The 20,321-nt window shown below is 36.2% G+C and overlaps 1 protein-coding gene across 6 annotated transcripts in view; it reads right to left on the bottom strand.

Annotated features, from left to right (window-relative positions):
- LOC105425708 (Inositol 1,4,5,-trisphosphate receptor) overlaps nucleotides 1–19,006 on the bottom strand; it is a 41,148-nt gene extending 22,142 nt beyond the window's left edge. For all 6 annotated transcript variants that reach the window (XM_089081188.1, XM_089081191.1, XM_089081190.1 and 3 more), the window contains exons 1-2: nucleotides 18,332–19,006; nucleotides 9,968–10,162 (exon numbers count right to left, since the gene is read on the bottom strand). In XM_089081188.1, coding sequence (XP_088937314.1) covers nucleotides 9,968–10,065 — 98 coding nt within the window. In that variant the 5' untranslated portion in view covers nucleotides 10,066–10,162; nucleotides 18,332–19,006. The remainder of the gene's footprint in view (nucleotides 1–9,967; nucleotides 10,163–18,331) is intronic.
- Nucleotides 19,007–20,321: the final 1,315 nt, after the last annotated feature.

Here is a 20,321-nt window from a genome sequence, read left to right as displayed (position 1 = left end):
GAAGCCAATAATTAAGATAACGGGTACTAAATATCATACCGATTATCATTTTATTAAATACGTGTTTTATTAAATACATTTAATTAAATACGTGTTGTACGTCATGTCAAAACATATTTTCAGAATGTAAATTGTGGGCTTTATTATGCAGTGTATTAATTGTTTATTATAAATATTTGTAAATTGTTATCTAACCACCTGTCAATTTATCTGAAAATTGCGCTTCCCAATTAATAATGTTTTCTAAAAACTGAAATTGTTATTTATTATGCATGAATATAAGCTTTCCTGACTTGCTAACAAGATTGCGATTAGGCTTCTCTCTGCAAAAATAAGCTTCTCCCGAGTTGAAGGCGACGAAAGTGTTATGTTCGCGAATTCAGTTCTCACCTAAATCCAAAATCAACACAAGAGAAATAATTATTATATTATCATAGAAAGAATAATTTTGTTGACTTAAAAATTTGACCAAATACAGATTTGAAAGAGATTTTATTGGACCATTAAAATTATTATATAGGACGCTTAAGCATGATGATGATTGCAAAAATTTTTTATTTTAGCAATCAATTTGAATATAAATATTTGAATATAATAATTGAATATAAATATTTTAATGGCATAACAAAATTTTGGGATTCATTTGTGATTGCATCTAACCCAATTTTTAGATAATTCAGCAAAACTGTTCCTTCCATGTAGATCATCTTTAATAGAAATAGAAGTATAACATGTATAAATTATATATTTTATGAGAATTAAATCCTTCATAAAGTAATATGTATAAATAAAAGGCGTATTATTAAAAAAATATATAAATTGTTCAAATTTTTTTAGAAAACAATATATGCTTCGTATTTCATTTTGTACAAAAGCATCAGTATGATACGAGTTGTATTATACATGCATTTTTTCTGCCTTTTCACAGTAAAATTAACAGTGAATCTAACACCACGTAAAAAGGTTTAATTAAAGCACAAAGCTCGCTCGCGGCGAAATTTCAAAGGACATTCACAACTTGGTTATTTAAATTTACACATTATAACGAAAGTAATTGTACGGGTGTATCTCGTGAAACTATCCCAATTAATCGAGACCGATTTTCCCGTCCGCGAGGTATAACCGACATTTTATCGATCCTTTTTCGCATCGAAGGGAACGTGTCGGATGATGGAACACTTTGTGTTCCGACCTCCCGGAGCTGCTGAAACAATAGATGAATTATACGATAAAACCAGAGCATTCGGGCCACTGAACGAAGAATCTCCATCCATTCTACGTGCAAACACAAACAGACGTGGTACAGGCACATGCAGGCCCTCGTGTTCGTGTCTGTGGCACATGGTCGCAAATACGTGTACACTCGGCGTGATTAACGGCGGTGCTTTGCGTGTCGTGATTAACGCCGCTTTGCGTTTCTGAAGCCGCCGCGAGGAATAAAACACGAATTTGCTTCTTACGAGGCTGTCTTACGTCAACGGGTCAAAGCAGCGCGAGCGATATCAAGCGCTTTCATTTTTTTAATCTCCCACGGATAAAATCATTCTCGCATCTCTCGAAAAAAGCGCAGCTTCGAAACTGGATTGCGACAGCGAGGTCAATAAAAAAAATTGATGCGCTTTTATCTCATCTTATCTCTCGGAGTAATAAAGACCTTTCAGTGAAATATAGATTTAGAAACCAAGTGGAAGTAACTTGCACCGTTATACGACACACACATACATATGTATATATGTATATTACATCCGATATTATATGCGACATAAAAATACTGATAGTTTTTTCTTGTTTTTTTTTTTTTTTTAACCACCGTTTTGAAGAAATCTCTATTTTTTTTCTCGCAATATTAAATATACTACGTGGAAGTATTCATCTGCCTTGAAATATCATAATGCGATTTAAACAACGTCTACGCGGGTGACAAAGCTGCCGAAGACAAAGCTGCAAGAGACGTCGTAATTATTTTAAACGGAAGAATAATATTTAAGCGTGGTACGCGGAAAACAAGTTTAAATTGGCCGATTCCAGCAGGCGAGGCGCATTCCAAAGCGAGCATAACTCGAAATATTATTTAGATCAGAAGATGCTATGACGACTATAGGGTAATATACACGTACACATGTACAAAATCCGATATTGTTATTTCTAGCGACACCGTGTCACCGCTGCCTTCTGCATCGAGCGCAGCTGGGATTACAAGAGGATCACCGTTGTCAGGTAGTTGTTGCTGTGTTTGTTGTTGGAGAGTCATCAGAAATGAAGCGGAAGACCAGCAACTCGAGCATGCGCAAAATTGCAAATATAAAAATATAAATTCTTTAGATGACCGAGATACACGCGACGTCCCCCGTGTTTTTATCTATTGAAGCTGCTAAATATCGAAAAAATCAAAACCATCCACGAATTAAAAAAAAAAAAAAAAAAAAAACGACGCCAACGCATCGGATCCGAAACATGTTGCACTCCATGTGCAAAAGATAAAATCCCTCGATGTAAATAATGTTAAAATCGGTGATGTCAAAACAATGGAATGGAGAGAAAATTCACTCGCAATCAATCGATGATTAATAATAATAATTTATTATTAATAATCTTTCAATAATAATTAAATAAACGTAAAATGGTGGCAATTTGAATTTCCGCTACGATTCTGATTTTTTTGCTATGAATAAAGATATATGTATAATGTCCCGATTTATGCCTAGATAGTTCGTGCGTTTGCATACAATTGTAAGAAATATTGTAGACGCATTAAATTAGAATCAGCGCAAGAATTTACAAATTTATTTAAGCTATTAATAAACATCTCCATCGTCGTGGAAAGTGGAGAGGAATAAAAAATGTCAAATAATGCACAGACGGCGCTTCGCTTAAAAACTATATTTCCGTATTTATAGCGCGCGCATGATAATGCGTAGTAATATGTGAGCCCCTTTTTATCAATATCCGATATATCAATGTTAAAATACTTGCATAAAGCTGGGGAAGAACCAAGATGGAGAGACACGGCCCGAAATACACGCGCCGCGTATGCCGGTCGATGAAAGAACAACATTACCCTCGGAAAATTAAACCCGCGAATTTATGACGTGAGTTCGCAGATAATTATTTTCGCGCCTGATTCCACCGGCGCTTTTACGAGCGTCGCACATCGCTCGCACGGACATTAATTAACGGCCCTTTTCATCTGCGGCAAGTTACCACATCGGCTGTCACCGCGGACAGGGATGACAAGTGCACGCAGAATCGGGGATGTTGCGTTGCGAGAGAAACGGAAATTAGTTGTTCTGTCAACAACGCTGAAATCGCTGAAATCGTTGTGACACATGCACAAATCGTGTATCACACGTTATCTACATTCGGCCCGTATCAATTTCAAACGTGATTAAGCAAACCCCACGAGATTAATTAATAATCGCGGATTAATTTCGTGTAACAACAATGTCGAGGGATCGTTATATCTCTCGATGATGCTAGATATTATACAGACGACCTGCGTAATAAATTGTAGATAAAAAAATCGCAATTTTCTTACAAGTATTCAGATTCACGTTTCGTGAATCTTGTAAATTTATCACGCATCACGGTCTTCTCTTGTGCGAACGATATTACAAAATTATTTTACCGGCAATGAGTTCGCGACTCGTGACAATTGTGCATACGAAACAACGTAATGCTACCGAGTACAGGCATTGTGAATAAACATAAATGCCACAAACTCACGTCGAGCATCGATCGTATTACGCGCGTACAGCATCCCGGAATTATTATACCGATGGTATGACGTTGATTTATGACGCTCGTACGTCAAAAGGCACAATCATAACGAGTTCTGGAACAAACTGGTTTGGGCATTGAAACGACAATACGAATTAATGATCGCTACAAATTTATCTGACGCGACAACCAGCACATTGCGCGACTAATATCCCGAAATGCAAATTACACGCGATTTATTATATGTAAAAAGCGCATAAAAGAAGCTCGATGCTATTAAGCATAAAACAATTCGAATGCGTCGAAACGACGATGAAAACTCGCGAATGTCATCTTTGATAATCATGACAAATTGATCTTGCATAACGCGCATCTTATACAAGCTATACTTAACGATTACACTAGCGCCAGAACGTCGCAGTTTGTAAAAAATTTAGTCTCATTGTGTCTTCGATACACAATATTTTAAGCATATATGGAAAAAACAATTTTGCAAAAATATCAAAAAATTTAATATTGAAAATAATTTTGTCAAACCATTAATACCCGATTTCATCAACATAGATTTATTTTAATCTCAGTTTAACTTGCTCTTCATCTTTTTCTAATTTTTAGAACTAGACTTAAACGTCATACGTAAATATTTAATGCCCATAAATATTTAATATAAAATATTAATTTAAAATTAATCTACGTTGGTGGAATCGGGCATTAAATTTATGTGTGACGTTTAAATTGATTATCAGAATATCAAAAATTTTCATTATAGTTATATTTAAGCGTCTTACATAACAATTTTGATCTCTCAACAAAATTATTTCAGATCTATTTTCAGATCTCTCAATTTTGATATCTCAACAAAATTATTTTCAGATCTATACCTGATCAAATTTTTAGACACTTCAGCAAAACCGTTCTTTCCGTACACCTACACGTGATATCGACTCGCGAATGAAATCTTTATGAGTTCGATCGCAAGAAACTAATCTGTAAATTATTATACTCAACGGCTAGGTGCCAATTTGGCTGATTTATGAGAAATCGATCGTCGTACCCCCGTCGTACCCCCGTCGTACAAGCTCTACAAACTTTTGTTTTCTAATGCCACCGTGAATTTAACGAGATTGCAATCTGCTTTGCGGAAAATAAGGGCAATTTTATTCCAGTTATAACCGCGTTTCTGGAAATAGTCCCGTCATCGATGTCGTTGGCCCGAAGTTAAAGCACGTCCACAGGCCGTGGATAGCCGCGACAGGTATTATCAATGATTTCATGCGCCGACGTTTATCGAGCCACAAATTAGGGCCTTTTCATTAGCGTGCGCCGGAGATCGCACGGCCAGCATCCGAAACTCCACGATCTCTCATCCCGATCGACTTCGTAGCCACATCACGTTGTGACGGAACATGATAATTAGGAAAGTGAAAGGCGGCACGCAAGGCGTCCCTCGTCGCATGTTTGCATACACGGTCCTTGCGTGCAATCGCGATAAATCTAAACGCTTAAGGGGGTTAAAAAAAGCCGTAGTCAATGAAAATGTCCTCGATCAAACCTAAAGCATACGAGCTTTGATGCGGGCTTTGTTATCCGCAGCTGAGAAACGAAATGACGCGGGCTCAAAGAGATTTTTTTTCTTTTTTTCCAGAAAAAAGCATGCATTCAAAACCACGAACGTGATAGATTAAAAAAAAACTATGAATAAAGAAACAGACCATTCAATAGATTTATAAAAATAACATAAAACTTCGGTTGAAGTGAAAACAATTATTTTATATAAACGTTTTATTCCTTAAAATTACTCTTTTGCAATGTAGATAGGCAACATGCAAAAAAACACGTTACATTCTTTCAAATCGTATACGGAACTTTTCAAGTTCGACCAACATTGTTATCTAAAGCTTATAAGACTCTGAAAATCTTCTGTTTGCACAGAGATATAAATACGAAGTTGATAATTTTGGCTTCTATCTCGTACGGATACGCGCGAAAATCGGAGAAACGATACTCTCCTAAATCCGCTCCTAACCGCTTCTTTTCGGCGAGAGCATTTCATTCATGAGCGCACGATTTCAGCAGTTTTGGCGAAACGTGCGCAACCTATGTCCGCGATATAACATCGAGGCGTTAACATTTAATGGATGGACTCCTGCTGCTCCTTCCGCAGATCGTCGAGAGGATATTTACCCCGAGTGCTTCGCAGCATCAAACGACGATAAAGTACGAGCGAAGCCTCTGAAAGCCCGTGCAAAGAGCCGCGAGTTACGAGGGCTCGTCAGGGCTCCGAACAAATGATGGGAGAACTTCTGTCCGAAAATACACGCCCGCGGTTTCGAGAGAACACGCGAAGCTCCCATGCATGATCCATTATACGAAATCCCCCCTTTTTCTTTTCCCCCATTTTTTTCTCTCTTTCTCTCCTTCCCACACGTCACTCCCAAACGTCCGAAATTTTATGTTACGTCGCGCGCAACGCGACTTCTCTCACGATCGGTGAAATTCCGCGTGTAACTGACACGTCGAAAATTTAAACGCTCCACGACGAATACAACGCTCGCTTGTCTAACTCTTTAACTTGACATCGCGCTGTCGCCTATTCTATCTTATCTATTGTATTATTCGGTTGATATTTATTTCCGCGGGATTATCAATCTCGCGGAAGACGAGTTCAAAAAATCGGATAACCGCTTGTAAATGACATTCGACAAAAGCGACAAGAATGGAAGAAAAGGAATAAAAGCGACGTCACAGATAGGTCGAAGGTCAATTCCACATGGATTGCAAATTGCATTATGGTGTAAATATACATACGCCTGGAGAAATCAATCGATCACGTATGTATCCATCACATTAAACACATGGTCGATTCGTTTCACACAATTCTGCACACAATTTATGCCGCTATTTTTGCATACATTTTTATGCCGCTATTTTTGCATACATTTTTATGCCACTGTGCAAAATCCGAGGGGATAAATCTTGTGATAATATTAGCGAAGATGCAGATTATGGAAAATGTTAAAGCAGCACGGTTTATATCTTTAATCCTCTGCGCTTATGTGAGAATTCAGCAGAAACATGAATCAACAACTGGACGGGCATACGTAACAGATTACGGATTATTTTTAACAAAGCTGATTTCCAAGATACCTCTTTAGATATCGCGTAGTGGATAATAACAAAGAATGTATTTTAAAATACTGCAGTTAAACCAGTTCGTTCTTTTCATGGCCACTAGGCACACCGGCCAAGCTGAAATACTCCGACTTTACAAATGTTTGCTGAACAGTGTATGTAGAATCGCTTTTTTTTTGGCCGCTAAAAAAGCAATTTTCCAGTGCGCTTTTAAACATGCGCCGTAAGTAGCCCCGCTGGCGAGAAGGAAAAGAGAAACATCGTGCAAACTACTCTATATTCCGCCGGCGACGGCGGCGATGGTCGTTATATTCATATTAGCTGTAATCGATGCAAAAATCAACGTTTACCACGGCCGTTATGGAGATCGCGCGCGCGCGCTCGTGTTCTCCGATCGTTTATTTTATCAGTTCGTAATCAGGACAAGATCGAGGGTACCGGCTCGAAGATATTTTAACGCCGCGCGCGCCGTACCCTTTTGAGGAAAATCTGCGCAGTTGAGTACGCGAGATCGGCGACGTCGGGATTACAAAGAGCTCGGATCTCGCCTTATTACCCGGTGTCCATGTGACGTCGGCTCGTCGGGTTCATCAGTGCGCGGGTAATACACATCCACACGGCGATGCCGTTGCTAAAGTCGGGTAAAATAATTGCTCATCGATCGCGAGGTTTATACGCAGGTGCGAATTTAATAATACGCCTGCCTGCGCGAAACACCGTATTGACGTAGGACCTTCATGCACGGTTCTCTCTCTCTCTCTCTCTCTCTCTCTCTCTCTCTCTCTCTCTCTCTCTCTCTCTCTCTCTCTCTCTCTCTCTCTCGCTCGCTCGCTCGCTCGCTTGCTTGCTCGCTTTAATGCCGTTCCCTCAAGTCTAACGTAGAAGAAAACTTTTACACCTTCGGATATACCGACTTCTCGGCGAGAAGGAAACTCGCGATATCGCGCGATATACGGTTTTAAATGTATATACGGTTATAAATTTCCTTAAAATCGCCGGCAAACAGATTGAACGCGCATCAAGAATATCAAGCTGTAATTAACGCGCGACAGAGGAAAAAACTTGAAAGAGTCAGGTGACGAAATCGATTTCCCTCGGCGATGATAACGTTGTAGAATTTCTACACGACATGTGTGACGTGATAATCACACTTCCTTATAAATTTTCGTAAAAGTGTTTCACGCATAAATATGCAAAAGAATTTTGTTACACGAAAATGCAAGTTTAAATCGTAAAACATATATAAATGTAAAAAGTGCAATTTGTATCAAATTTTTTTTACTAAAATTTCATAAGAAATCAATATTTAATTTTTCAATTTTTAATGTTAAAAATATATTATATAGTAAATGCATTATATCTGCTTATGTTAAATATAAATCGTAATTCTAATATATCAATATTTTATTTATATAAAATTATAATATCCAAAGTGCTTTCACAATTCTTCTTTTATAAATTTTTATAAAACAATCATTTTTTTTAACTATTAACATTATTTTCGCTTCAATCATTAATATTTAAAATTGAAAAACAAAATTGGGATAGATGATTTATCTGAAAAAAAAAATAATTTAAAAGTTCATCTAAAAAAGTTTTCTTCCGTTAATATGTGCGAGCTGACTAAAATATATAATGCACATAAAACGCAATCTTTTTTTCTGTCGAAGCAGTGGGTGACGAAAAAACAAATGTAAGCGAGTATAATCTAGCGGATATAATCTCTAATATAACTTCTGAGTGCAGCACTTGTTGCGTGAAAGAAAAGAGTACTTTGATATGAATCCGGTATGAACTTTTATAAAGCCATTATATCATTAAAATCCGCACGAGCTGAACACGAAACGCAAATACACGTAACATAATAGGTAAGAGTATTATTATTGTTTTTAATTGGAGATAATATCAAGGTAGCAGCATACTATCAAGTGTTATAGTATGAAACTTGTATGATCATGATAATGTATGATAACGTTATGCAATTGCCTCGTTATATTAAAAGAGCATAAAGTCTCCTCTTCTGCTTCCATTATATTACATAATATTAAAAAAATCTACATATCATCTTTACATATTCTTTACAAGAGTCAGTGACACGTTTTTAATGAACAGAGCTATTTTTAAATAACAATAAAGATGTCACTTTATCGAGAAACATTAACTCTTATAATATAAAACATCAATATTCAACATTATAATTAATTTAGTCTCAGTATACTTTCTGTGAATGTCGTTCGTATGTAATAATACAAATATATGTACTGAAAATCTTAAAGATGTAATTTAAGAAGTCTCGACTACAATTTTCAATGTAAAACTAGTATCCTTGAAAACACGGAATGATACAGAAAACCAAGGAAATGATAAGTTGAATAGAGTTGAATAGATAAATATCTAAGGTCAGAACTCGTTGCTTGGAATGTGAATGAAATCTAGATTTTACAAGAATGTCTAGCTTTTGAAGCTGTCTGATGCTGTAAATTATTGAGATAGGCGCCGGTGCACTCGAAACTTTAGAAAACGTAACATAATTCTTATATGACGATCTGATTACAGAATGAACTTTAAGTTGAATTCATTTGCTGTATTAATACGTTTCCGCATAACAAGTAACATAAAATTTTCACGAATGTTACATTTATAAAAAAAATTTAATTCTGTGTGAAAAAAATTCTGCAAAAATCTACTAAAAAAATGTTCTGATTTTTTACCATACTTTGTTATTTAATAATTGTGCCAACTATTTCGCTTTGCCACATACCATAAAATATATTTTTAATTAAAACTCTTTAATGCATCTAGAGAGCATCACCGAAAGATTATTATCAACTCTCCGCATACGATTCGCTGCAGCTGAACGCAGTCTAAAATTTCTTTGATGTTTTCTCTCTACGTAAACGTACGTCTTGGCTCTCTTCGAAGGAGTAAACATCAAACAAAAGTTCCTACCGTCGTTTTCTCGCGCGAGAAGCTAAAGGATGAAAATATTCGCGGCACGGAGATTATGCCAAGGAATTTCTCACCGTGTTACAACATAATTAAATAATGAGCGCCTCCCCTTTAAGGCGCCGATAATTTCCTTGGAAATTGTATTATTATTTTCTCGTCTCTCACTTACCCCAACGTGGAGAGGAATCCGGACACATTTCCCTCGGCGTAGAGGCTGACGATGTCGCCGAGGTGAAGGAAACTCGCGGATCCTAGAAGCTCTCCCATCTCGATGCCGTAATCCTCAGTCTCTTTCGTTGCCTCGAAGTCGGAGATACTCCCGAGCTGGCCGCTTTAGCCGAGTGAATTATTCATGGTTATATATCTGAGAAGAGATAATTTATATAAATTATATTTATAATTTATTTATTATTAATATTAGGGAAAATCGAAGTAAAATATATAGATGATCAGAATTATTTCCGATCGGATTATTCGTCGTCCAGAAGAAATATATATGTATTATTTACATAAACGTATTTTTCCTTCTTTTCATTTCGCAATGATAACATCTATACATATAATTGAAATAACAGTAAAGTCTTAAATGTTAAATGGACAGTTTAATATTTATTATTAGATGTACTTTTGCAATTTTTGAAACGCTTAAAAACTCCCTGTTAATTCAAAAAGTTAATGTCAGTTATAAATATGATGTAATTGAAAAAATGTAATATTTGTTGAAATATATATTTGTTCTTATTATTGATCTTATATTTTTTTCATCAAAGGAAAAAAGTAATTCAGCAAGCTCTCAGATTGCAATCGCCCAAAGGATTTTCTTGGGAACGTATATTGTTCCATCATTGTTTGTTCAAGAAACGCACATGCAGTTCGAGGAATAAGAATGGAAAGTATGGGAATAAAGCTTTTCATAACGCAAAAATGCAACAATAAACATTGTATATTCTCTTTAAACGGAATGTCTAAATATTTTTCTAATTGTGTTCGCTTAATATTACATTCGTAAATCTTTTCTCTCGTAAACCGCACACTTTTGCATTGCTCGTACTATTTGTCATTAAATTCGCCAAAGTAAGATCACGAATAGAAATTTTTGGAAAGAAAAAGAATTACGTGAAAAATTGCTATTTTATAGACTGTTAGAAATATTTGGACGCAGAAGTATACCATATAAGTATAACACAGAAATATAACATACTATAACATAGAGTCGCAATCGACGAACGAGACTTAATTGCTCAATGGTGCCATCGTAAATTGCTAGATGAAGTTATCCGTCTAATAGATCTGAGACGATGCGTAATCGGGTCATGAGATTTTTTCCTTTCGTCTCTATTATTAACGCGAAATTCCACACGACAATCTCTCTGTTGAGACTAAAATTACTCGAAGTTTGTCGAGCGTGGCAATTAGCTATTTGTTTCCGGATAGAAGCGCTCCTGCAACACTGTGCTAATTTCCTTCGCTCGAACATCTGAGACGTTATTCAAGGCAAATGTTAAATGTGTATTTGATTCTTATCTGATATATAAAACATAGGCATTATAGCAGATAAATAATATAAAGAATCGTATCATGCATTCGATACTAAATAAAGATCTTAATACAGCAATTTCCATAACTGCAAATCTTTAAATTATCTGGAAGGTTAAAATCTTCTCGTCGAATCTTCTCATTTGATTGACAAGAGAGATAAGATATCGCGTTATATGTTGCATAGCGAAAGAAAATTCTATATGAAATCGGTCGCAATCATCTGGAAATAATCTACCGACAAATCGTGATACGGCTTTCCGATAAATTGATTTACTTTAATCGAGTATCTTCGAACAGAGGCAGACTTTGTCCGAGCTCTACTCTTTAAATTAAATTGACCCTTAACCTTAACGTCCACATAAACAACCATAACCGTGGGCACAACCGTCAGGTTCACTTTTACAGGAAATCAATAAAACAAGTCCTGATACTGACAACCATTGTGATATGACCGAAATACAATTTAGATTCCACAGGGAGAAAATAAAAAAACATAATGAGACTTAGATAATCAATAATACTTGATTTTTTAAAAATAATTATTAATTTTAATAATTATTTATTAGTTCTAATTAAATTCTTGTTTACTAGATATCATACTTATCTTCACGTTTTTATCGTATAAAGCGTGATAAAATTTTATTTATATTTATCGGAAAGTAAAATATATCGAGAATATTTTTATATATGTGTCTGATTAAAACGTGCGTTTTTTCTAAAAAATAATAAAACAGTTAAAAATCTGCATTGTATATTTAAAATGTAAGACATAACATGTTTATTTCTTAGTAAAAAAAAAAAAAAACAAAAATTAGCAACTGCTCATATATCTTCTGTTTGTTATCTTATTCACAGATGTATGACGCGCTATTTTTAGACGTCATTCATAGAAAAGCTATTCGAAAGAATCATGTATGTCTCTTTCTTACTTTGTGAGTTTCAGTCATAAAATAAATAAATTCAACCGCAGAAGTCAATGAGCACTACATTATATACCAAGGAAGTTTTATCATCACGAGATATGCGATTACATTTTATAATTCTCAAACCTAATAGTAACAGAAGAATTTTATATTGTTTGAATTTTTATATTGAATTTTTATATTGTTTTTCTTTACTATTTATATCAATTAATTTATATTAATATTTGCCAACCTTACGTAAAAAAAAATTAATCAATTTCTCCTAATATGCGAAAATATCGCAAACTTATAAATGTCTCTCAGAAATTATTATTTTTGAAAAGGAATAAGCTGGTACGAAATAAAATCTGCAAAGTCAGTTTTGTATCAAAATACATAAAGATCTTAAAAATTTATCTTAATGGATAATTATTAATATCACTTTAAATATCTCATAGATGCCACAGTAATTGAAATTTGAACTTTTTGATCATGAAAATGTGAAATTATCTCATCCAAACTATACCAGTAATAATTAATGTTGATGTAATCATTAAAACATTTATTAAATGTTATAATTACAAATATTAATTAATAATCTTAGCAATATAAATTACCTATAATTTTCCAGCAATTTCATTATGTGTTTATAAACTTATAAAATTATAAATACATAATGAAACATTTATAATTTAATATTTATAATTTAATATTTATAATTTTATATCTTTTATATAAGACATTTACCAGAAAGTAAATTCTATTTAGCTTATTACAAATATAAATCTAGTTTAATATAAACCATGGAAATAAATAGCGGATATTGGCGTCATTAAAAAACAGGATGTATTAAAAAAATAATAAACATGTAAACACATACGTATATTCAAATTGTCGGTACGACTGTGTAATAATTTTTTTAATAATATAATTTATGATCAATTATCAGATAAAATTGTAACATCTAATCGCTAATAATACAATGTGCAATTTATTTTTTATACAGCATAAAAAAAAGTTATCAGTTTAAGCGCTCTCTCTCTCTCTCTCTCTCTCTCTCTCTCTCTCTCTCTCTCTCTCTCTCTCTCTCTCTATTCTCCCGCCATTATATTAAAATATTATTTAAACAATAGCTGCCATGAGCAGATGATATTACACGTATTGCGAGAACCCCTTCAAGTCCAATACAATGCAACATGTCATCATTTGTTTCAACAGAAATTCGTTCGAAAAGATAGGAAAATTTTCTATCTTTTTGTTTCATTTATTTATATATTTATAAAAAATGTTATTTTAATACATTTTTTTTCGAATTCAATATCATACTTGTGGTTTAAGAAATATTTGTCCTATTAAGTTTCTGTGCAATAATGTACTATTAATAATAATATACTATAATAAACAATAATATACTATATTATTAATTATTATTAAAACCGATTTAAAATCATTTTAAAAATTTTGTAATTTCATTCTTTTTTTAATTCATATATTCCAACACCGATTTTACCATTTTAAATTCCGCAAAGCATGGACTTTAATTTTTCGTGTGTTTACGTGATGCTTCGTAAAAACATCAGGGACTACATGAGTTGCAATGTAATGAAACAGATTGGCTCAAATAAAGACTCGCTTCGTCTTGGCAAATGATATAGTGGTCGGACAATAAACCGCCAATTGACTATCAATATCGTCTAATGAAACCGTATCGATGCATCGCAATATGTAAAGGGGCATGCAATTCTATCTGTTCTACCGTTGTTCAGCGAATAAAACGCTTCTATTAAACGACATCTAATACGATCCCAACGCGTTGTACCACGCGTAATATATACATGCACAGCGTAAAAATAATCGTGTAATTCTTACAGAATTTTCCGCGGTGCTATAAAAAAGGTTTCATTAGCGTATTAGAGCGCAGAATACATATACATTGACAAGAACAATAGGATGCAACTGGAAACTTTCCGTTTAATAAGTCAGGTGCGCCGACATTAAATTGCCAAGATTTACTGAGAGAAATCGCTATTAAATATATTATATAACTTCTCGATAAATAGTTCTCGATATCAACATAATTAAAACGTCGTTCCGTTTACGCGCTGCGAAGATTGGCAAATTGATCAAGATATCGAGAGAATATAAAGTATTTTTTTACCGACCGATATAGTCTCTAGAGCTACTTGAGACTGAATAGTCTCAAGTAACTCTTTCTTAATGCGCGATACGCTTGCTGTCAATTCATTTTATTTTTCTCGAAGAACGTAATTTATTTGTTCGTCCGCGCCTCTCTGTCTATCGTCATGGATGCAAACAGGCTTGCATCTCAGGGTCGTCAGTGCGCGATGCATTAACTGGAAACTGAGGCTCAATCTGACGCATCACCGTGACAGACCAAGACACACCTTGACCCCAAGGATTACCGAGTGGCCCCAAAAGCCATGCGCGGCGTCTAATTTCATACAAGAGGATATCGAGTTTTCATGAATTACGCAAGAGCTCAATAGAGAAACAGCGGTATGTCACAACTGGTTATGAGATCCGGCAGAGTTTCATTCTCGCCGGAAGATCATTTCTCCGTCACGTCGTTCTCAAAATTTGCAACATGATATATTACGTGATATTTCACCGACGTAATATTATTATGCTAATAATTCAGCAAGATATTGATTCGAAGGCATAAATATCGGCCGGCTGCGTATCCGGTTTGCGTGATGCATTCGGATACATTATACATCTCCACAAGAATCGAATTAATACCGAATTAATCTCATTTTTTCCTCGTTCAAAAAAAAAGTTCCTCTCGTTTTCTTTTTTATCTCTTCCAAGAATATTTTTGAGATCGTATGTCTTGAGCGAACTGAAAATACTGTCCGATTAAAAAATAAAGATCGCCGGTAGGAAGCCGCGTCGGGGCACATTGTACTGGGAAGACTAATTTTGAACTTGTTAAGCGAGATATATTTATTCGTATAGTGCGATGTCCTTTCCATTTGAGTTGATCATCCTTGAAATCAACCACAGCCTCGAGGCCGTAACGCTCGAGTATGTGCCGCTCTAAAAATTGCCGAGTGACCAATAACGTAAAAATCGTCAATCTTTCACGTACGTATTATATCTACCGTTTCGTGAATCGTTCTTCCTTGTCTGTGAAATTATGCGTACAAAGTTATGTGTCAGAATCGCAGAACATTGCGTATTTTCCGAGTATTGATTCATTTCCCCGTAAGGCTCACCAGATGAAACATTCCATTATTCAATAATAATTATAATTTCGAATTGGAAATATATCTGTTTATCTTACGGATTTGTACGGATTCGTGGCAAACGGAGGGACGAATCTTTTTTATCGATTCGCGCGATCGCGATATTGCTCGTTTAATCGAGTGCTTTGCCGTCGGCTGTCTGACTGAATGAAGCACACTAAACGTCACTCAACGCGCTCTTATCTCAACCCGGAACACGTAAAGAAGGAAGCAAAATTCACGCGCGATGTCATTAACCCTTGCGGATTCGCCGAGTTCGACCCATGCCGGTCAATGAAGCATTATATCCGTTTTACGGAGAACTCCGCGCGTGATGAAAACCCGTCGAACCCGCCATCCCGGATACACTCAATCGATACTCGAACACCCCGGAATCGAAATAAGGCGGACGCTTCTTTCAAAAGCGAGTTAAGCGCGTTTCCGTATCGCACGACGCCTCTCTCACTCAAAGATAAATTCGATATCGCGAGAAAATACCTAAAGGAAGCTGTATGGATCGGTTTTCGAGATACGGTAAATTCCCAATGCCATCGTAATATTGCGAGATGTGGCATATATAATTTTTTCGAGAAAAATATCGCTATCGTCTTTTTGATTAAATATCTTAACGACGCAATAACCGTTACGCAATAATAGCGTTATTAACGGGGAACGGAGGACCCCTCGATATTTTGCACGTGACACGATATATCGAAAATAAGAACCGTGTCATCTACAAAGAGTGACATTATCTCTGTTAATGCCAGCTGATTTAACACTAACGAGCGTCGACAATCTCGTAATTGATGGGATACGTGCTCCATTAGCTTACAGCAGCAAGATTTCACACCTCGTTGAAACGAGCGCGAATCTGAGATCACATTTACGATTTTCAAATTTTGAATAAGAATAAAAATAATAAAAACACAGAATAAAATCGAAATAATTCAATCGATAATATCGTCTCTTTATTTACATTTAACGAACGTATTTGAGAAAAGAGATTTCAATTTGTACCGCTTCGATCCGTGCTTTAATTTTTGTTTTCAGAGATTTTTCGCGATATGTGCGAAAAATCAGTCTCATATACAATTCATGCATTTAATGCAACCGCTCCAGTTTTCATTGACGCGTTATCAGGAAAACTAGCAAAGTGCCATTATAGCGGCAAAACTCACAACTGAACGTCCGGCGCTGAATGCGAAATACAAATGTTTTTTACTACACATGCATACGAAGATTTCACATACGTGTCAAATCCGATCCACAATCTAAGGAATCATATCTAAGGAATCACGTACGTGATAATAAACACGTGTCGAAAACACTGTGAATAAACGCCAGAAATATGCACTTTAAATGCCATTCTCTTTTCTCTCTCCTATCCTTTTCTGTATTTTCTTGATACAAAAAATTAATTGTGGAAGATATTAATAAACAATTAGATGTAATTATATACATAAACGTTATGTACAAAAAAGCTTGAAGTAGAAGAAAAAATTACGTATTTTTTTTTTAAGCAAAGTCTAAATTTTTCAAATTCTACTCGGAAGTTGGGGAATTCCTTATATGCCCTTAAGCGCTTATGTAAAAATTAGCGCACACATTTCCTCCGATTTTTCTCCTTCCTCAGGTACAAAAATATACATAGCTCTCCGCGAGGAATTTTCAAATGGAATTTAATCATCGAATTTGAGATCATTGCAAGTCGATGCTATTACTTTGAAAATTTCTTCGAGGCAGAACCTTGGTCTCTTTATTCTTACTTTCAATATGCGTATATCTGCTTTTCTTTCGCGGAAAGACAAAGAGGGAAGAAATAAAATAAAAAATTTCTGCGTATAAAGAATCGAAAAAAAGAAGCTAGATAAAGAAAACATTTTTTCGGCTTCGATAATCCCATATCAGAGTTCATCATCGATCGCACGACTACGTCCGGATACCAATCATGTAACTTTTTTCCTAAGCCGGAGGGTGAAAAGAGAAAATTGTTTCCATTATCTTTAATAGCAAAAATTTTCACTCTTTTAATATTTCCGTCCTAAAAAAAAAAAAATTATATGATCAATATCTTGGATGCGATCGATGATGAACTCGGATTTAGAATTATCGAAGATTCTTTCTGTCTAGTTCCTTTTTCCTTCTATTTTCTATACACGGAGACTTTTTATTTGCTTTTTGTCTTTCCGCAAGAGAAAATCGCGTACGCACATTGAAAGTAAGAGCGGACAGACAAACCAAGGTTCTGTCTCGAGAAAATTCTCAAAGTGATAGGAGTCATGGGAAAATCGTGATATAACGAGAAATAATTCGGTGTGCATTCGACGAGTGCATTGCTCGTCGTCGTTCGCTCGCTCGCTCGCGACAAACGCCAGGGATCGAAACGTCCCGCGTCATTAGCGATCCGACCGACGACGGCGAACGATCGCTACAGCCAATGAAAGCGCTGGTACGCATCTCATTACCGATAATCGAAAGGCACCGCTCGACTTAACGGTTGCGTAGACCCGAGTAAAAGACGATGAAGACGACGACGATGACGACGACGACGACGGCGACGGCGACGTCTCGCTCCGACGTGTCGCCGACGGAGAACCTAATAAAGCGGTCGTGGCGCGCACATTCGGCAATCATCCGTGGAAAGGTATTTTTACGCGGGCAATTCCACGGAGAATCCGAGGTCCCTCTTCACTTCCGCCTTCCGTTTTGCGGCGGAGGAAAGAAAAAAGGAAGGAGCGATATCGCGAAAATCGAAACTGCAGCGAGGCTGCGGAACGCGCTTCGGCTCCTACGAACGGCGAGAATGTGGGAAATAAAAAAGAAGCGATGCAAAAAGTGTTTACTCACTTCCTCGCGGTGGCGACGTCGACGACGGCGGCTGCGGCGACGGTGGAGGTGGAAGTGGTGGCCGTGACGATCGCGGTGACTCCTCGCCCAGCTCCGCGCGCTGTCGATGAATCGAAATCGCTCTCCCGATGCAAAATGTTCCAACACGTTACACGGCACTCAGTCCTGGATATCTTCGAACATGCGAGAGACAGACACGCTGGTGCGCTTCCGTACTCCGTATTGGAATCCGCAGCTCTTCCTCGCGACGGGTGAGCGGACGGACGGGCAGGCGGGCGCGGGCGGACAAGCGAGTGACCGGTCGATCGGTCGCAGAACTCGGCGAACGAACGATGACGGTCCGGTAATGCGATCGCGACCGTGCGTGAAGAAGCGCGCGCGGAACGCGTAACGATAAAAGTCACCCGCGACGACGATCGCGATGATCGGCGCGATGGATTCACGTACGCGGAGAATGCGTCGCGCGTGTATACAGGATGTACAGGTGTATAGATATATATATTTCTCTCAGCGTCTCTCCAGCATGTCTCTACGCGAACAGCGGCCGTCAAGTGTCACATACGCACGTATATATATGTACGATGCGAGCAAGACGGCGATGTTGACACGCGAGATACGCGAAATAACATCCACACCGCCCGGTGGTCCCGACACGACTGTCGCCGACTGTCGCCGCGCGAGCGCCGAGCGCCCGCGCCCCCCGCGGCAATCCGACGGCGCTCCACGATTCTCCACGATTCTTCGCGAATTATCCGTCGGTAGCGAGTACTCACGGATCACATTGGGGCGGACGTATTTAATTTTTATGTTGCGTCATTACACAACATAAAAATCATTCCCTTCTTTGTTTTCGAATTTTGACTTTGCGTAAATAACTTTCGAATTTGTATTATTCCTTATCGATTTGACCTGTGTTAATCCGGTTTCGAATTATGGCCATTTAAACCTTCAGGAACTCGAGCCGTGATCTTGTTGATGAGAGAGGGGAGGGGGACGTTGACTAATCGCAATGGTTATTTCGGTCAATCGATCGATCCGATTGGTTAATTTTTTCTCCGTCCGAATCTTGAATCAATTTTTAATATTATGAATACAAAATTTTTAAATGAAAGAAAAAGAAGAATTATCCGTCGGTTAGCAAGCACGCTGTTCATTCCGCCAGTCGATCTTGAAACTTGTATGATAAGCTGGGAAGGTGTGTTTTGAATTACGATTTAACATAATGTAAATTATACGAACGAGTATCTGATCTCAACATGCTCATAATATTTGAAATTTAATTTCAAACTACGAGAATATGTATGATGTAAAAAAGTCAGATGTATTTCTATGAATCTTTAAATTCTATAGTTAATTAAAATTCTTTTGTAATTTTGAAAATATAATAATAAAAATTATAAAATTGTACAACGGAATTGAGTGTCGATTTGAAACAAAAATCATAAAATATGATTGTTGTCAAGTAAAATTTATAGAAAAAAATCGATGGAAAAATACATATAAAATGTTGATAATGTAGAGATCTTTCAGAATCATATTTACATGCATATTTATCTGTTATTATTTGTTATAGATTTTCATATTTTGTTATATAAATGAGTATTTTATATGAATTAATAATTGATAATTTTTTCATTTGCTCCATCATATATTTTGTTTCTCATCAAATCGTGAAAAATCTGCTTTGACAAATAACTCTTATCTTTAATATGAAATATTGAAAAGCTGTCATATGTAACATTTCATATTGTAAATTTAATTTGATTATTTTATTTCACGCAGTTCCACTTAATTTAACTAGGCTATTAGATATATTGCAGAATAAACCATTGCAGATATTTATTTAAAAAGCACAATTATTGGATCGAAAAAGCACTTATGTATTTGATTTATTTATATTATATTATTAATTGATTTATTATTAATATTTATTTTATACTCGTTTCAGAAAAATAAAATTATGTATCAATTATACAATTATAAATAAGGA

This window comes from Pogonomyrmex barbatus, unplaced genomic scaffold (assembly GCF_055798465.1).
Source record: "Pogonomyrmex barbatus isolate J1 unplaced genomic scaffold, ASM5579846v1 scaffold4, whole genome shotgun sequence".
Lineage (NCBI taxonomy): Eukaryota > Metazoa > Arthropoda > Insecta > Hymenoptera > Formicidae > Pogonomyrmex > Pogonomyrmex barbatus.
This window is presented reverse-complemented; position numbering and strand designations above follow the sequence as displayed.